This window comes from Primulina eburnea, chromosome 3 (genome assembly GCF_022965805.1).
Source record: "Primulina eburnea isolate SZY01 chromosome 3, ASM2296580v1, whole genome shotgun sequence".
Lineage (NCBI taxonomy): Eukaryota > Viridiplantae > Streptophyta > Magnoliopsida > Lamiales > Gesneriaceae > Primulina > Primulina eburnea.
In genome coordinates, this window is record NC_133103.1 from 20,596,093 (window position 1) to 20,613,950 (window position 17,858).

A 17,858-nucleotide genomic window follows, 5' to 3' on the forward strand; every position below is an offset into this window, starting at 1 on the left:
ATACAGTCTCCAGTAGAACGATACTCGTACTCTAGTACATTATATTATAACTTGATATCGTGCACTTGCGATTATTACGAGCTTAAATATTATCAATTTGGACCAAGAGTTTTACAGTGCAAGTTTGGCTCGATCACTTGTCATATCTGCAAACGGGTTCGCTCCTAATTGATTTTTTGAACTGGTCTTGAATTGGTGAGGTGAAATCAGTTGACTCGTCAGCTGAACTCATTTCACTGATTCAGTTGGGCTCTTCATCAGTTGAACACTTCATCAGCTAGTCGGGCTTTTGAAGCCGCAATGATCAACAACTAGGATCTGATATGGTAATTAAGCGGCGGCACTTCTGATGATCAAGTTCCACTTAACTCATCATTTCAGCTGGTTGATCAGTTGAGTTGGTAAGCTGGCAACTGAAATCTTGGCTGCTGACAAGTTTAGCTATTCTGCTATCAGTTGAACTCAAAAATCCCGGGTTTTTTTTAAAACTAATTCAAATTTAAAATTTTATTGCAAAACTAATTTTTAAAAAAAAGTAGTTGCAAAAGTAATGCAATCCGCGTTTGGTAAGCGCGGACGCTGCCAACGTGGAGCAGCGTCCGCGCTTACCAAGCGCGGACGGTGCTCCACGTGGGAGGGTCCGCGCTTTGCGTGGATCAGCCACGTGGAGCGTCCGCGCTCACCAAGCGCGGACGCTCCCACGTGGAGCACCGTCCGCGCTTGATGAGACAGCATAATTCAAAATGACAGATAATCGAAATCCAGAAGATCCCAGTGTCCTGTATTTACAAGCGACACATATGTCATCAAGCGTGTCTTCTTTAACAGTTGATGATATTGTCAAAGTGAAGAGGTCACACCATTTGATTTGGAAGTTGTATACTGATAATTATTTACACAGGCGTGTACTCGCATATTTAAATAATATGGGTTTTTATGGAGTTTTAGAATGTGGCTCTCAAGTTCTTGATAATCATTTGATTACTGCGCTTGTTGAACGTTGGCGACGGGAGAAACATACGTTTCATTTTACATGTGGTGAAACAACAGTTACATTACAAGATGTTTCAATAATTTGGGGTCTACAAATTGATGGTGAAGCAGTAACTGAAGTAGATTTGTCACATAAAGTTGACGAATGGCAACACATATGTTTGGATATGTTGGGATTTTTTGCCAGCTTCAAATTATTTGAAAGGTGGTCATCTATCTATGACTGCACTACACGATCATTGTATATCTAACCTTGTTAATGATGAAACTTCAGAAGTAGATGTTGTGAAATTTACTCGTTGTGTTGCGTTAATGATTATTGGAGGGATAATGTTCCCTGACTACCAAGGAGGGTCAGCTAGACTTATATTTTTGCAACTGCTACGAGATGTTGATAACGTGAAGTCTTATAGTTGGGGTAGTGCAGTTTTAGAATTTCTATACCGTGAGTTGTGTAACGCATCACGTATAGAGAAGACTACAATGGCTGGACCTTTATATCTCCTGCAGGTATCATTAATATGATGTGAATATTTAACATAATATTTTTGTTAAATTTTTTAATTATTTTAATTATTATAAATAGGTATGGGCATGGAGCATGATTAAATGTGTTAACCCCGATCGAAATGGGTTAACATTAGTTGTACCTCCCGTTGATCCGGATGCTTTCATTCCAGTTTCTCCATATGGTGCACGGTAATGTTTAAAATTTATGGTGGTGATATCATATATATCTTGTGTATTTTGTTGATATGTATTTGTTTTTTTTATAATTTTAGGTGGAAATATGGATTTAGTTACACACATTCGCCAACACATTCTGTAAGAATTATAAGGGATTCTCTAGATCGTATGAATAATAATGAGGTATTATAAAATGTTAATACGTAATATTGATGACACAATGACTATTTTGTTTTGACTATGAATACTGACATTTTATTTACTTTTTTTTACAGTTTAATTGGAGCGTATATCAGAAAAATGACATAGATGTGAAGACAATTATTGATTCATACGACAATAAAATATGGAGATGTGTTTGTCCCCTTATATGCTTTGACATCGTGGAGATGCATCGTCCTAGTCGTGTAATGCGACAATTTCGAAGACGACAATCAATTCCAGGGTCTGCCGTCGACAATGACGATATGCATAATATCACGAGAATAGGACATCGAAACACCGATTGGAGAGAGTATCATAGAAATTCAATTGAGTTGTGGAATAATCGGCTCAGCTATGTTTGTAAAGGGGTGCGACAAGGGCGATCGATGCAAACTGACGAAGACTAATTTCAATGGTACAATCGAATAACTGTGCCCACCATATCACCTGCAGTGAATGTCGTTGGTTTTCAACCACGTCCGTACAATACTTTTGTTGGAGAAATGAATGTTCAACAAAATTTTAGTACGCCTTCTCCGTTTTCGCATCAGTCATCATTCGGATGGAGAAGTGACATGGTTAGGCAACCAAGTGGGTTTGCAGGAGACTCTACGATTGTTACGTCAGCTGAGTTGAATATTGCAAGAACATCTAATACTCAACCTGATTTTTTTAGTTATCCAAGGTTCGGTGATTTTCATCCGTTTGGTCAAACTGATTTTCAGACTCCTTATTGGTCCAACACACAAAGTTTCACGAATTTTCTTAACGTTGGACCTCAGCATATTGTGCATGACACTCGACCACAGAGGAATGTTATTTCCCCTGTCACTTATCCGGGTTACTCAAATGAGCAAATTCCTGAAAATGTAGGATTGCGGAGAGGGAGGAGAAGACGCAATCCACCTGATTGTGGAACAGGAAGCCATTTGTATCATTTTAATTATGACGATGATTCTGCTAATTAACTGTAACTTTAACGTTTTTATTTTTGTACAGTTTGCATTTTTGCGTTGTCTATATTTTATTATTTATTCAGTATACGAAAGATAAGATGAATACAAGTGCAGAAAAAATAACATAAATAAACAAAGATGAAATAAAAAATATAAACATAAACGTTCCAATTTTTTTGAAAATTTTACACATCTCAACAGAAGAAAATACACAATCGTAAGTTAATATGAAACAACATTATTGACGTCCATCTCCTCAAATTTGTTGTTCTTCTTAATATCCTGCTCATCTGCGATAAGTAAATTAAATTAAACAACCAAAAACTACATTAATATACCAAGAAGAACATGATATCACATACCTCACTCGTTGATCACTACTCATCTTCGTCATTATCTGGTGGTGGCACTCCTGTTGCATTCCCTTCCGGCTGATAGTCATATTGAAAATTGAAAGGAGGAATGAACGGAGGAGGTGAATGGATGGTCACTGGGTCAACACCCCTCTCGACCATCGTTGTCTGCATCATGGACTCGATAAATGTGAGATGTTCATTGTGGTTCAAGTTAACTTGTTCCTGATGAGCCATGAAGGCAAGCATCTCATCTACTTTGTCGTTTAGGGACCGTCTGTGGGGTTGTGTTCGACGCGGGGCGGCGGTACTCGATCCACCTGTATCTTCTTCATCCATCCTGAAGTCTAAATGTTGTTTAGCGTATTTCCGCTGCAAGTCCTGTGCACAAATGGGCTTCATTGGTTGCATCCATTCTTCATCATCACGGAACACAACCCCTGCCATCGCACACAACTCTGATATGATACAGGGAAAGAAAAGACCGATGTGTTTGTTATGAACGCTCATCAAAATTTGAGAATTGATAAGTTTTCCCACATTGATTGGGTAACCCTGAGACAAAGCATATAGCACCACGGCTCGCTCCTTTTGTACTTCACTTTTGTGTGAGACTGGCATCATTCTCCTCGCCAAAAACAAATACCAAAGAGCATTTTTGGCCGTCAGATATTTCTCATCAAAACAACTAGGTGACCCCCCCTATTGGTTTCCATATCGCCCCTGGATGACACAGGGTGTTGATGATCACAGTATAATCAGGGTTAGCAACCAAAGCCTGGAAGGCGGAATCATCGACCTCTGGCGTTTCTAAAAAAACATTGATTATACCCGAATCAAATGACACAAGTTTACCTTGAACAAAGGCCTTGGCATCCGTCCTCTCACCCGCATTTGCATAAAACTCTCGCACAACCGATACCACCGCCGCTCTCGGTTGAGTTCCAAATTTTTCCCATCTGCGCATCTCCAACCCCAAAAGAGGCCCAACGTATCGATCTTCTCTTTGTCTACGAAATCCCCGCTCGGTAATCGGGTTTCTATTAATTTTTTCATTTTCATACCGCGCCTGCGCTGCAACACTAACAAATCTAGTTCTATCAAACGAAGAAGAAGAAGAGCCGGGATTACCTTTTACCTTCTTGGGAGCCATTGTTTGAGAATGAGTTGAGAACTTGTTTTGAGAATGAGATAAGGAGAAGGGGAATGGAGAATGGTGGATTTGAGATAAGGAGAAAAGGCAATGGGTGGAGAAGAGGAAATAAAAGGGGAAGTGAAAGGGAGGTGGAGAGAGAGAAATATGGACAGCCCGCGCTCGAGCGGTGAGTTGTTACCGCTCGAGCGCGAGGGGTGCGCTGAAATTTGCGCACCCCTCGCGCTCGAGCGGTAACAAAATACCGCTCGAGCGCGAGGGGCTCTGGAAATCCAGAGCAGCTCGCGCTCGAGCGGGATTTTGCTACCGCTCGAGCGCGAGGGGTGCGCAAATTTTTCAGCGCACCACTCGCGCTCGAGCGGTAACACGTTACCGCTCGAGCGTGAGCTGCTCTGGATTTCCAGAGCCCCTCGCGCTCGAGCGGTATTTAGCGGTATTTTGTTACCGCTCGAGCGCGAATGGTGCGCAAATTTTAGCGCACCCCTCGAGCTCGTGCGGTAAAAATTTACCGCCCGAGCGCGGGCGTTCTGGAAAATTTTCTCAAGCACCCCGCGCTCGAGCGGTAGCCTTTCTAAAAAATATTTTGAACGATTTTTTTTTTGCACATTAAATGGAAAAAATTAACAAAGTAAACGAGAGGTAAATAATTAATTTCTCATTTAACATTTCAACTGTTATTACAATTTAACAAAACAATTTTTCAATGTTGTCTTTGTCTAGAAACAGTTGTGTCCATCTTATTTCTCAATCGGGTTGTTCTATCTCTAACAACTCTTTTTCTTTCACGTCTAACAGGGTTTGGTGCAATTCGAAATTCGGAGTATCCCAGTAGCGCTCGTCTGCAAGAGGTTGAAATCTGCCTTCGTAAGTCGCTAAGTACTCAGGTGTATTATACCATGGCTGCACAAGTGTCGTGGGATCCAACGAGTGCCACTTTGCGGTACAAATAGCATGAGAACATGGTATGCCAAAAATCAGCCATTTACCACACGAACAATCACTCTTTGATAACTTCACCACCTGCATATGTTGGCCACGACTTGGTCTTCCTACAGTTGCAACCGAAGCAGTTTGCTCACGTACATCATACTTGGCAACACGATGTTCATTAGATTTTCTCGCATACTTGTCATACATCCGACATGCATAATCTGACCACAGCTGATTTTCCTGAACCATACGACCACCTCGACTCACACGTTCAATAAAATATTGTACGCACATCATAAGTGTCAAGTGTACTATGGCAGATATAGGAAGTCTACGAGCGCTCTTCAACACACTATTTAAACACTCCGACATATTGGTTGTCATCACCCCACGATGCCAACCACTGTCATGAGCCAAACTCCATTTTTCTTTCTCAATTCCAGCCAAATATCAGTGCGCCAAATGTTTTTATGTTTGATTGCCTCCATTATTGATTTAAACTTACAAATTTGATTTTGTGTGCCTGCCGCCCAGCATAAATCTTTCAGATGCACGTCTTTCAATTTAGTGTTAAAGTTCGAACACACGTGTCTCAAACAAAACGATGCACACCTTATGGAGGTTGAAAATATGGTACCTCTGCAGTTGCGCGCACGATTCCCTTATGTCTATCAGAAATAAGACACACGCCGTTTTCACCACGAACAACATGTCTTCCTACGTTCTCCAAGAACCATTTCCAAGAATCTGTTGTTTCTTCATCCACAATAGCGAATGCTAGCGGTAGAACCTGATTGTTCGCATCCAGAGTGACACCGATCAACATTTTATGCTTGTATTTGGTATACAAGTGTGTACCATCAACACTAATTATTTTCCGACAATGCCGAAACCCATCAACACACGGCCTGAATGCCCAGAAAACATAGTTCAGTGTCGTACTCATTTCATTGTTGGCTCTCAGATGCTTCCACTCCACAACTATTCCCGGATTATATTTTGACAAAGCACACATATATTTGGGGAGTAATTGCACGGAGCTCTCCCATGTACCATAAGCAATTTCAATAGCACGTTTCAAACTTCGCCATGCCTTCGTGTACGATATTTGATATCCATATTTATCTTTCACATTTTCGATGATATACTTAATCTCGTACGAAGGATCACAACGAACAACTCCCAGTAACGTATGTGCCACCATATCACTGTTCAGATTCTTGTGGTCTATACCAACAGCGGTAGATATACATGTGTGAGGCCCGCCATATTTTGTTATTTTCCAATAACCAGTCTGGCCTTCAAAGAAGCGCGAAGTCCCCATTGACAAATGACCGTAGAAGAATTATTTTTACAGCGTACCTTCCACAAACTGCGTGTGCTATCCACGACACGGTACTCACGCCTGACAACTCTGACTGAATAATCCTTGATAGATGCAATAAGATCATTCTTATCTTTAAATAACATATTAACGCATAATTCATCTCTATCCGGATTGTAATAGCTTGATTGCACTCCACAAGGAACATCGACATAATCATGAAGCTCTTCACCAAAATATTTATTGAAAAATGATGGCATCTCAGACGAGACATTTATATATTGATCCCAAGGCCCACTTACATCATCGAAACTCATATTACCGAGTCCTTCAGTAACCAGTGGAACATAAGATTCTTGCTTCTGGAAACCACCATATGTAGATGTACCGGGTTGGTTATAAATACCGGAATCGGATGCATGTGGAACGTAAGATTCAGGATCATCAAATCCAACATTATGCTCAATTGAATTTGCTTCCACGTACAGATGCAAAACATGCATGTTGTCACATTGCATTATGAACTGTAAAGCATCGTCATCAACGAGATTGACTTCAATTTCATGCCAAGATGCTCTCTCCATGAATGAATACTTAGTTGACATCTTCAGAGAAAAATTCGCTGGATCGATTGCTAACATTTTATGCACAACTTCAACTAACTCCATCAAATTAATAGATCGTAATACTCGTATCGGTCTAACAAATGGAATGCTATATTCAATCGATCCATTATCGCTAATTACATGACCACCAAAATATAATAGTACGTTGATGTTAGACATTTTGTCAATGAAAATTGAGAAAAAATGTAAGAGAAAGTTGATACCTCGTTCCTCGAATTTTTCATCAATTATATAGGAGAATAAAATGTGAAGACTCTATAGCTTCGAATCTTATTTGAATTATTGGTATGCACGTGAATTTTCAGAATATCATCTTTCACGTGAAGTTTTCAGGTATCGAATCAATGAACGCCTTTCACGTGAAGTTGTCAGACACGATAACATGAATGAACGGATATTAAAAATCGAAGAAATATAAAAAAAACGGGAGCGTCCGCGCTTGGTAAGCACGGACGCTCCCACGTGGAGCAAGCGCGGACGCTCCCACGTGGAGCACCGTCCGCGCTTGGTAAGCGCGGACGCTGCTCCACGTTGGCAGCATCCGTGCTTACCAAGCGCGGATTGCATTAGTTTTGCAACTTCTTTTTTTTAAATTAGTTTTGCAATAAAATTTTAAATATGAATTAGTTTTAAAAAAAAACCCCAAAAATCCTGCAAACAGCTAAACAACAAAATGTCACTGCAAACATATAAAATATTATCAGAGGGTTTTGAAAACCATTTCAAAAACATTTTAAAGGAAATATCAGTTTTCAAATGTCCTTCTTAGCACAATCTAGCTCTGATAACCATTGTTGGATCGAGAAAACCCTCTAAAAACGTGATGAGCTGCCATAGCTCGTGTTCTAAGAATGTTTACATTGATGAATTAAATCGAGTTTGAAATAAAATCAAGTGAAAAATACTCGAAGTAATCATTCGTCAAGAAAACTTATCGGTTAAAGCTTTTAATATTGTGTAACTAATTAACTGAAGATAAGAGGAACAGTTCTCGCATGAATCAATTCAGTTATGGTGAAAACTGAACTGATAGATACTCGAACTGATCAAGTCAGTTTAAAGCTAGTGGTTAACAGTTAGAGTACACAAGATATGTTAATGGATGTTCAGAAACTTCAACTGCTCCTACGTAACCTCTTCTACCACCTCGGGTAGGATCTACTAGAAGACTTTGATTTATACAACTACTTGTACAAACCCACCCAGCTTAGGACTTACCCACTACCTAAATGAACTCCTAGACTAGACTGAAGTCAGCACCTTACAGCCAACACTTCTTTAACGTCTATGTTAGAAAAACTACATACACAAGTTTTACATCATTGTGCAAGACGGTATTTGAGTGGTGGTGGTGGTGTGTGTGTGTGTGAGAGAATTGATCTCTGAAAACACCATAAAGTTGTTCTCACACACTGAGGGAAATATGCTTCTAAAACTAAGTTGATAACACGTTGAAGTGGTCCCTCTGGGCTAATTACTTCTTCAAAGCTGATAAGCATTATGCATGTCCTCTCTGTATTTTATCTTTTTCACTCGTTAACTCTCATCATTGTTTTCACTGAGCTTTGACTTTTATTTATAGGCATTTGGCTGAACGTACAGTGAGACTCAGTGAAAGAGTCTGTTGCAGTTTATATTAGTTCCCACAAAAATATATCTGGAACAATTGGCTTTAAGCGCTGCTGCAACGTCTCTTATTGCACCTTGATCGTACAATAAATTTTGTACCTTTTTGCACAGCTAGATTAAGATTGTCGTATCTGCAAACTGGTTTGCTCCTAACTGATGTTTTGAACTGGTCAATTGAACTAGTCTTGAACTTGTGAGGTGAAATCAGTTGACTCGTCAGCTGAACTGATTTCACTGATTCAGTTGAATTGGTCAGTTGATCTATTCATCAGTTGAATACTTCATCAGCTAGCCGGGATTCTTAAGGTTTTCTACTAAACCACCTATCAACTGGACAATCAGTTGAACTGCTCGTGATACTTCAGTTGTACTAGTTCAATTCGATCAATCTGTTAGAACTTTCAGTTTGTGTCTCGATAGCTTCAGTTTAAGCTTGGTAACTGATCAGTTTCAGTTTCTGCGCACTTAGATAAAGTCATTAGAAACAAATAAACAAGTTTTGTTAACATCAAAATCAAGATTACGAACATGAAATGTTCCAACACCTCTAAACAAAAGTCGGGACATTTCCAAAGAGGATACCAATGGAATTTTATTTTGGGAACCCTTGCCATAAAAATCCCACATGGGTCCATCAATAGGTCGAAATTGAACCACTTCATGAAAACAATCAACAGTAGCTCGATTGGTTGTCAAGATATCCATGCCAACAATAGAATCAAATTCGTGCATTGGAAGGATAATCAAATTCAGAAACATCACATTATCCTCGTGTATCAATACACAATTATGCACAACTTGCGCAGACAGAATAATCTTTCCTGCTGGCGTGGCTATCGACAAAGTATCATACAATGGGGTACACATAATATCATGGGATGCAACAAATGCATGAGATATGAATGAATGAGATGCTCCTGTATCAAATCAAACACGTGCAGGATAATCGCAAAGCATGTAGATACTTGCAATAACACCACCAGGAGCTTCTTTCGCCTGATCTTCGGTTATATCATACATTATAACTTGAGGAGGGCCTGGACAATCTGACCACCAGGTCCTCGATATCGTGGAACATTTGATTGCTGAAAAGAGGGAACATGAATAGCAAGTCTCATCATACCAGGGCCGCCTCGAAATCCTGGCTGGGGTTGGGAAGAATTCGTACCCCTATTCGGACATACACGAGAGAAATGACCTTCCTGTCCACACTGATAACAAGTTCCAAACATACCTTGACACTGCTCGACAGTATGTTTGCCTCCGCATTGGCTTCAATAAGGAGCAATAACAGAACTCCCTCCTTGTGATCCTCTGGTACTCGAAGAAGATGAAGAAGCAGTAAAACCAGTATTTTTAAACTTTCTACCTTTTGGACGCAAGGTTGGCTGCTGAGCTGACACTGGAGGGAAGGAGCGTATTGAGGAACTCGTCGCCTTAGTCCAGCTTCGGCTGCCTTTGCTCGTTCAACTGCCTCTGCATAGCTCGTAGGCAAACCTGAAATGACAAAAGTATATATAGCAGGATGAAACCCATTCACAAACCTATTATATTTCGCTTTTGCATTTGCCGCTATATGAGGCGCATATTTCAACAAAGTAGAAAACTTCGAAGCATATTCTGCAATAGTCACTGTTCCCTGCTGCAAGGCTATTGAATTCATTCTCTTGGGCAATATAATACGAAAGAGGAGAATACTGCTCCAAAAATTGGGTCTTGAAGACATCTCATGTGACTTCAATCCCGGACTCTTTTAATCCAATCTTAGCGGCTTCCCACCAAGATTTTGCTCGGTCCTTCAATTGATACAAAGCAAGCTTCATTCTCCAAGGCTAGGAATATTCAACAATATTAAACAAATGCTCGATATCCTTTAACCAGGCCTCTGATCTTTCTGCACTCTCGGTGCCAAAGAACCTCGGTGGTTTCAGATCCTGGAATCGAACCATCACTAAATCCATGGACATTCCTTCGAATTGTCCAATCATCCTCTCAGTACTACTACTCGCATTTTCATTTGTGGGATCCATCTACAGAATATAGTATGAATATCACAAATACATATCAATGATACATCAAATCATATTAAATCATTAATCTCATCAATAACATACTCAAACTAACTCAAGAAAGAGCAAGTAATACAAATAAATCAAACACATACGCACAATTAATTTGTGCCTATTACGTGTACAAAATACTCAATCGAGCATTCCCAGCTATGCTTTGATATCATACAGTGTGAGGCCTTTAACTCCTAATTGTTATTACAATGCAATTTGATTAGGGTTAATTAATTACAGCGAAAAACAAGTTTAAATTTACTTTACAATGAGCCCAAAATATATTTTTTGAATACTAAAAATAGTATTTCATCTCACATCGTAAAATATGCCCACACATAATCAAAACCAACTACATACAAACAACTCATATCATCGGAACATGCCCCGGTATATAGATACATATACATTTATACCGAGATAGACCACTAAACCTTAAATCAACCGTGACTCCCTACAGAAGTACCATCTCCGGTACCCTGATAACCTGAAGTACCTGCCATTGTCCACACACAAAGACAACAATAGCCACCCTTGGGAGTGAACAAAGCTCCGTATGGAAGAACCACCATATATACAACATATATATACACAATAATATATGATATGCAATGCATGTATGTCGTAGAGATATCAGGTCAAATGCGCATCCACTAAGCATCTATCATAATCAATCGAATCAATGCTCGAGCTAGCACACGGCCTCAATCAGAGATACTCGTATGGTAGCGTCGACAAAGCGCCATCAAATCCCAAATCTCAATCAATCATCGGGCCCACAAATGACTATGCTTTAAGGGCCTCATAATGCCAAACATAGCATCGTGTTCACAAACCACACAATCAAATCCAATTATATCATGGTATCCAATGATCATAGTTCAACGTGCATGTCATGTATCGATGTATGTAGCAAATAATGTGTTGCAAAAAAATATTTATTTTATACATCGATAATCCAATAATATTATCATATATTCCACATAACTCAACAAATATTGCATATAGACATATATTCTCAATCAAATCAATCAAACATATATAATATGATACAGATACCTGTCGTATATTACTCGGTCGCAACATACCTCAATTCTTCGTTTCCAGTCGATGTAGCTTAAAGATTTCATTATAGAAACTCTATCTATATCAATCACACATTCATTTCAATCACTAATTTCATTCAAATTAAACAATATAAGTTTCAAATATATTTTGAAACTTCAAAATTCATAACAAATCGAAATCATAACATAATTCAATTATGACTTCAAAACTTAGTTTCTAGTCGGTTATTCTACCACATTATGAATCTCGACTTCAAATACATTCTATTCCAGAATTTCAATAAATCGAGGTGTTGAAAATAGAAGAAACGTACCTAAAAATAACACTCTCGACACGAGGATTTCGAATATATAATTTTTTTCAAATTCTGATAGCATGTCAAGATGATTTCGTACGATAGAAATCTAGTTTCTCTCGTATTCTCTCGAAGCTGCGGTAAGAAGAATGAATAAAATAACATAAAGTAACTTATCTTTATCACCTTGCCAAAGTCGATTTCACGCTCGGTCGGTAACATCTCGTGCTCGAGCGCGAGACGTTCTGTCCCCGAATGCAATTTGTACCGCGCTCGGGTGGTAAAATATCGTGCTCGGGCGCGAGGTGTTCAGTCCAACATCCTAGGTTCCACATGAGCAAAAGTGGTCAACATGAAAGTTGTAGATCTATGTATTGGATTTCATTTTCCACTAACCTCACTCAATTTGGATATAGGACACGAGAGTTATGCTCATTCTTCCAAAATGTGTCAGTGTAGAAACTGCAATGTACACGTTACACTTCGGGATGATTTTGCCCCTATTTTCAAATGGATTTGGACAAAACTCAAAACATGGAAGTTTTAATACTATGTATTAGCTTTCCAATGAAATTGGGTTCATTTAATTTGTACTAATACGCATATAATTATGCTGAAAACGGTAAAATGTGTCACTTTCCTATTGCGGTTCAACACATCATTCAACTACAATTCAATTTCTAATATAATCTTTCATTATTACCACCTATTTTCTCTCCATTGTCCTGATATACATCATATACGTGATCACATGAAAATTTCATGAATTATCGATAATCAAAATATGATTTACGATAATACGATTCATGGTCCTTACAAAAGCCCACCAAATTTAAGGAAACCCTGATGTAAAAAAAATATTACCAACATACAATTCTTTCATATCCTTATTTCTCCCAATAAGAAAAAATCTCTCTCCAAATATTTTTCATGAATCAAAACACCATAATTAGGAGTCTAAAATCTTATATTATATTTACAGTTTTCGAAATGCAGATTCAGTTGTGCTGGCAGCTGAAGAATAGTCACAAAGCGTGATCACGCCTTGCAGAAAGACCACTTCTGAATTTTTTCTACTGCAAGTCTTCCACATAGTTCATATTGGCAACTTTTTGTGATATAAAATCACATTTTTTAGCTCATATTTATCCCAAGAGTAGAAAAATTCCTCCTACAACAAAATAACACAAAAGTGTATCAATTAAGCACGTCGTAAGTGGCAAAAATAGGAAATATGACAACAAAAATACAAACTATTACGAGTCTATCAAAATCTCTCACACCTAAATTATGCTTGTATTCAAGTATAAAAGAGTTTAATTCATGATCTCAACTCTTTATCCTCCTTCCACTTCCTCTACTTATCCGTAAAATTTTTCATGCATCAAAATAATTTAATCTTTGAGCATATAACTTAGCAACATCATGAACAATCGCTTCCATAAGAACGTATAGAAATTAAAATGCATGAGATCCAAATACTCCTCACAAGATTAACTCATTTCACTCATAAGTGTCTGGATATGTATCAAAGGAACTCTCATGTGAAAACACTGAAGATTTTTTACCATAAGCTTGCAAATATATCACATTATTCCACCAAATGAATGGATTAAAATGCACAAACAAGGGTTGTAAAAGGGTTGTACCGTGGCTAGAGGTTAGGTAGGAAAGAAGGCACAATGGGTTTATGGACTGACGAAAACATACACACTTTTCACAAAAATGATTGCATCCGATAACAACAACCTCTTCAATAAATTATAACATCAATGAATGAAGAAGAATCATTTTTTTTATTTTCTTCTTTTTTCTTTTTTTTTTCTTTTTTTTTCATTTTTTCATGCATAAAAATGTTTTTGAGATAATGACTTCGACAGCTTGAATCACCCAATCTAAAATATTGCACTTTCTTAGATCAAAATGATGCTAAATGTGAAATGTTTATATGATTCTCCAATTCAAGGTTCATCAGGAGAGGAATAAACAAAAAAAAAAGATTTATCATGGCTTGTAATATGGCTATTTTCCAAAGAATAATCTCAGTCTCGAACTTGGCTCGCTAGAGATAAATGAATCAGGGTAAGCTCAAAAGAACGATACGGATGATGCGAAAGAAAATGGTTTGAACCTAATGCCCTTTAATTTTGTTTATGCACCTAATCCACCACAATGTGTTAACAAAGACATGTATAACGATGCAAGTTCTAAAAAAAATCAACAATACATGATCAACACACAATCAAAGAAAATGGAGCATGATATAATGATTGCTCATAGGCTCAAAACTCACCAAAGAAGAATGGTATATGTGTTATGCCCAGTACACTTGTCATTTCAACCCATCATCAAAAGCAGTTATGCATAAATGCTGTAAGGTCCAAAATTAAGACGACGCATAATTCAACTGCATGCGAATCTAGGAAATATAAAAAATGAGTAATTAAATGATTTTAATTGCTAAACTGACTACGTGACACGTTATGTAATGTTTTTGTAGTTTTTCTACTTACATGCATTAAAATGCATTTTTAAGGGTTATTCGAATTGTGATCGAGGAACGAAGACTGATGGCTGAAAAATAGAAAATATTTTTATTAACTAATTGTTTTTAATTATTTAAAATATGATTGATGCTTTTTTATATTTTTGAAAATAAGGGGTTTTGAGGTGATTTTATACGCCAGGACGTAAATTTTATCGGTATTTGATCTCAAATGATTCCTCGTTACTACTCCTTTGAGTCGTAAAAGGTTGGTTTGCGAACAAAAATACGAATGTTTTTGGCAACCCGGCTAATAAATTCACAAACTTATTTAAACAAAATAATTTTAATATTTTAAATGAACACTAATGGGCCTAACTAAACTCCACCCCAAAACCCTCTTTTTTGCACGCCACTTTCAGAATTTCAGCACCAATTCTCTCCAATCAATTCACACGACACACACACTCCATAATTTGAAAGAAAAATTCGAAAGCTTCAAGGGTTTTCAAGCCAAGGTCGTTCGTCACTTGTTCTTCGCAATCGTCAACGAGAATTCATGCGTTAAATACGCAAAGGCACACATATTTCTTCCCTTACAATATCTATCACACCATAGTAATTATGTAAACTTAATTTGAAGGAAAAACATGACACACAAGTTTTATTTTCGTAATTATGTGCATATGTGTTCTAAACTTGTGTTATTTGATTCCAAAATCATGTTTTTATACGTTAAAAGGGCTGCCATGATTAGGACATGATCAAGCATGGATTTACGTGAGTTTAGAGTCCTAGAACATCATCAAAACGCTGCACAAAAACAGAACACACAAGCTGGAACCAAATCTGATATAGGATGATCATAGGGCTCGATTTTCATGGATTGGTGGTTGGCTTGGTCTTGGCTTGGGACCAAGGCTAGCCAGGGTCGTGGTTGAGTTGAGAGAAGAGTCCTAGCCATGCTAGGGCTCGAGTCGAGAGGGCTGGGAGGAGTCCTAGCCACCCGAGAGCTTCAAGGAGATTCACGCAGGTTCACCGACTTTTTCAGGGTAGATGGCTCGGCCTGGGGGCTTAGGACTGGGCTAGGGTGAGTCCTTAGCATCCTAGGAAGGTGCATGAGGGGCTGGTTCAGGGATGATTGGGTTGGCTAGGTCCTAGGCGAGTAAGCAAGAGTCCTTGCCAAAGTTGGAGTTCTCGGCCAGTTTGTGTGCTTGGTTGGGGGGTTTGATTTTGGGGTCGGGTTGGTTCCTAAGGGTGCTAAGGGTCCAGTAGGGTCTAGACAAGTGTTGGCTCGGGTTTGGCTCATGGTTGTTCGAGCTGGGCTCGAGAAAAATTATAGATGGCTCGTGGGTTCCAAGTTTGGCTCGGCTAGGGTTTTCTAGTTGGAAAATTAATAGAAACACGACTCACGGGGGTCGATTCATAGTTCACGAGAGCCAAAATAATATAAAAAGTCTAAGTTTTAAATTTAGGAATTTTATAATAAAGTTTGATATTTTTCGGGATTAAAATGCCCTAAAAACGAATAATTAAAGTTAAATTAAAAAGTCTAGTATTTAAGCTAAATAAAATTATGAAAATTTTAATTTAGGCTTATATAATTATTTGAGACATGTTAGAGTCAATGAAATTAAGAAAAAGTCAAAACGCGAAATTTTACGTCCAGGGGTAAAACGGTAATTTTACACCTAGAAATTAGTAAATATCATAGCAGTGTCCTGAATGCTGTTTTATATGATAATATGATTATTTCACATGTTTATGAATTTTTATATACTAAATTATGATTTTTAAATGTTCATAGATTTATTGGTAAATATGGACATTTAAAAGACATGTTGCATGCTTGGTTTAAAAGAAAAATGATATTATATACATGTTTTTATTAAGTGATGAAAATACTAAATGTTGAAGGATGTGAAGGGATTGTGACTAATACGATGATAGGAGATATCGTGAGGTTATGATCCCAGTGGGAGCCCGACGATCATATTTCATTGGATACAGATACGAATATGTTAATACGTCGGCCAAGGCCCAGTTGACCGGTGAGAGTGTTGGTGGTGTCCCCGTCGCCCATTAATATTGTTTTTTTATAGATGGATCCATCGCCCAATACGAATACGAGTATGAGTCACAATCACGATCAGAATTCAACAAACAAAAATATGAATATGAATACGTTAATATGAATATAAATATGTTGATATGAAAATGTTTATATTTAAAGTTTATGCATTATCATGAAAATGTTATTTTAAGTACAAATATTTGTCACTGTTGTATGTGATCTGTATACGTACTATTTGTTATCAAGGATATGATGTGTTGAGTCTTTAGACTCACTAGGTGTGATTGATGCAGTGGATTACGATAATAATGTTATGGGAGATCTTGATGGTTGACTTGACTGGACTGAATGTGCACATAACCCGAGGACCATCGCTTCTATTTTCCGCGCTTATGATTTAGGTTTGTGGTTTACGTTAAAGATTTTCAAGACTATATATTTATGATTCTGAGTGGTTTTGAGAGGATGACACTTTTCAAGTTTATTGCTTTTTAGGTTTAGTAAAATGTTAGACGATTTGACTATTCTCTTTGATTTTCAAATATTAGTTGGTTGATTTATTTTAAAAATGGTGCAAAAAAAATTTTTGTGTATATATGTACATGCATCGGCCGAATAGTATAGGTTTAAAAAAAAAATTCTAGTATGTTTTAAAGCAAAACGAATAGTAGATGTTTCAAATGCAGTAGTAAGAATGCAAAATCAGTTACACGCAAAGAAAAATCAGTTTTTATAGACTTGCAATGGAAGCATTGAGGATTCAAATTAGAGAGACGACGAATAAATACTAGATTCTTTAAGGACCAAACAACTTTATTCTGCCTTACTCCCTTTGTTTATGTCTCCTTGTTATAATATCAGAATATGTTTTCTTACAAGGCATTATCACGCTTTGTTAGAAGACATCTACTGTGTTCAGAGCTTTTTTTATTATTATTTTTTTTGAAAAAATAGAAACTAGAATAAAGCTATTACCCCCTCCTACACCTAAATCAGACATCATCCTCAATAAGATGAA

The 17,858-nt window shown here is 37.7% G+C and overlaps 1 protein-coding gene across 1 annotated transcript; it reads left to right on the top strand.

Moving 5' to 3' along the window:
- The first annotated feature begins 1,150 nt into the window (after nucleotides 1–1,150).
- On the top strand, nucleotides 1,151–2,896 carry LOC140828402 (serine/threonine-protein phosphatase 7 long form homolog). The gene is made up of 4 exons (XM_073191381.1): nucleotides 1,151–1,503; nucleotides 1,580–1,692; nucleotides 1,776–1,863; nucleotides 1,956–2,896. Exons 1-4 carry the CDS (start codon nucleotides 1,213–1,215, stop codon nucleotides 2,289–2,291), a joined length of 828 nt encoding a protein of 275 aa, XP_073047482.1. The 5' UTR covers nucleotides 1,151–1,212; the 3' UTR covers nucleotides 2,292–2,896.
- Nucleotides 2,897–17,858: the final 14,962 nt, after the last annotated feature.

Coding starts and splice junctions, on each gene's coding strand:
- LOC140828402 (XM_073191381.1), top strand. CDS start 1,213: ATGACTGCACTACACGATCATTGTATATCTAACCTTGTTAATGATGAA. Junction 1,504..1,579: donor GACCTTTATATCTCCTGCAG/GTATCATTAATA, acceptor TATTATAAATAG/GTATGGGCATGGAGCATGAT. Junction 1,864..1,955: donor ATCGTATGAATAATAATGAG/GTATTATAAAAT, acceptor TTTTTTTTACAG/TTTAATTGGAGCGTATATCA.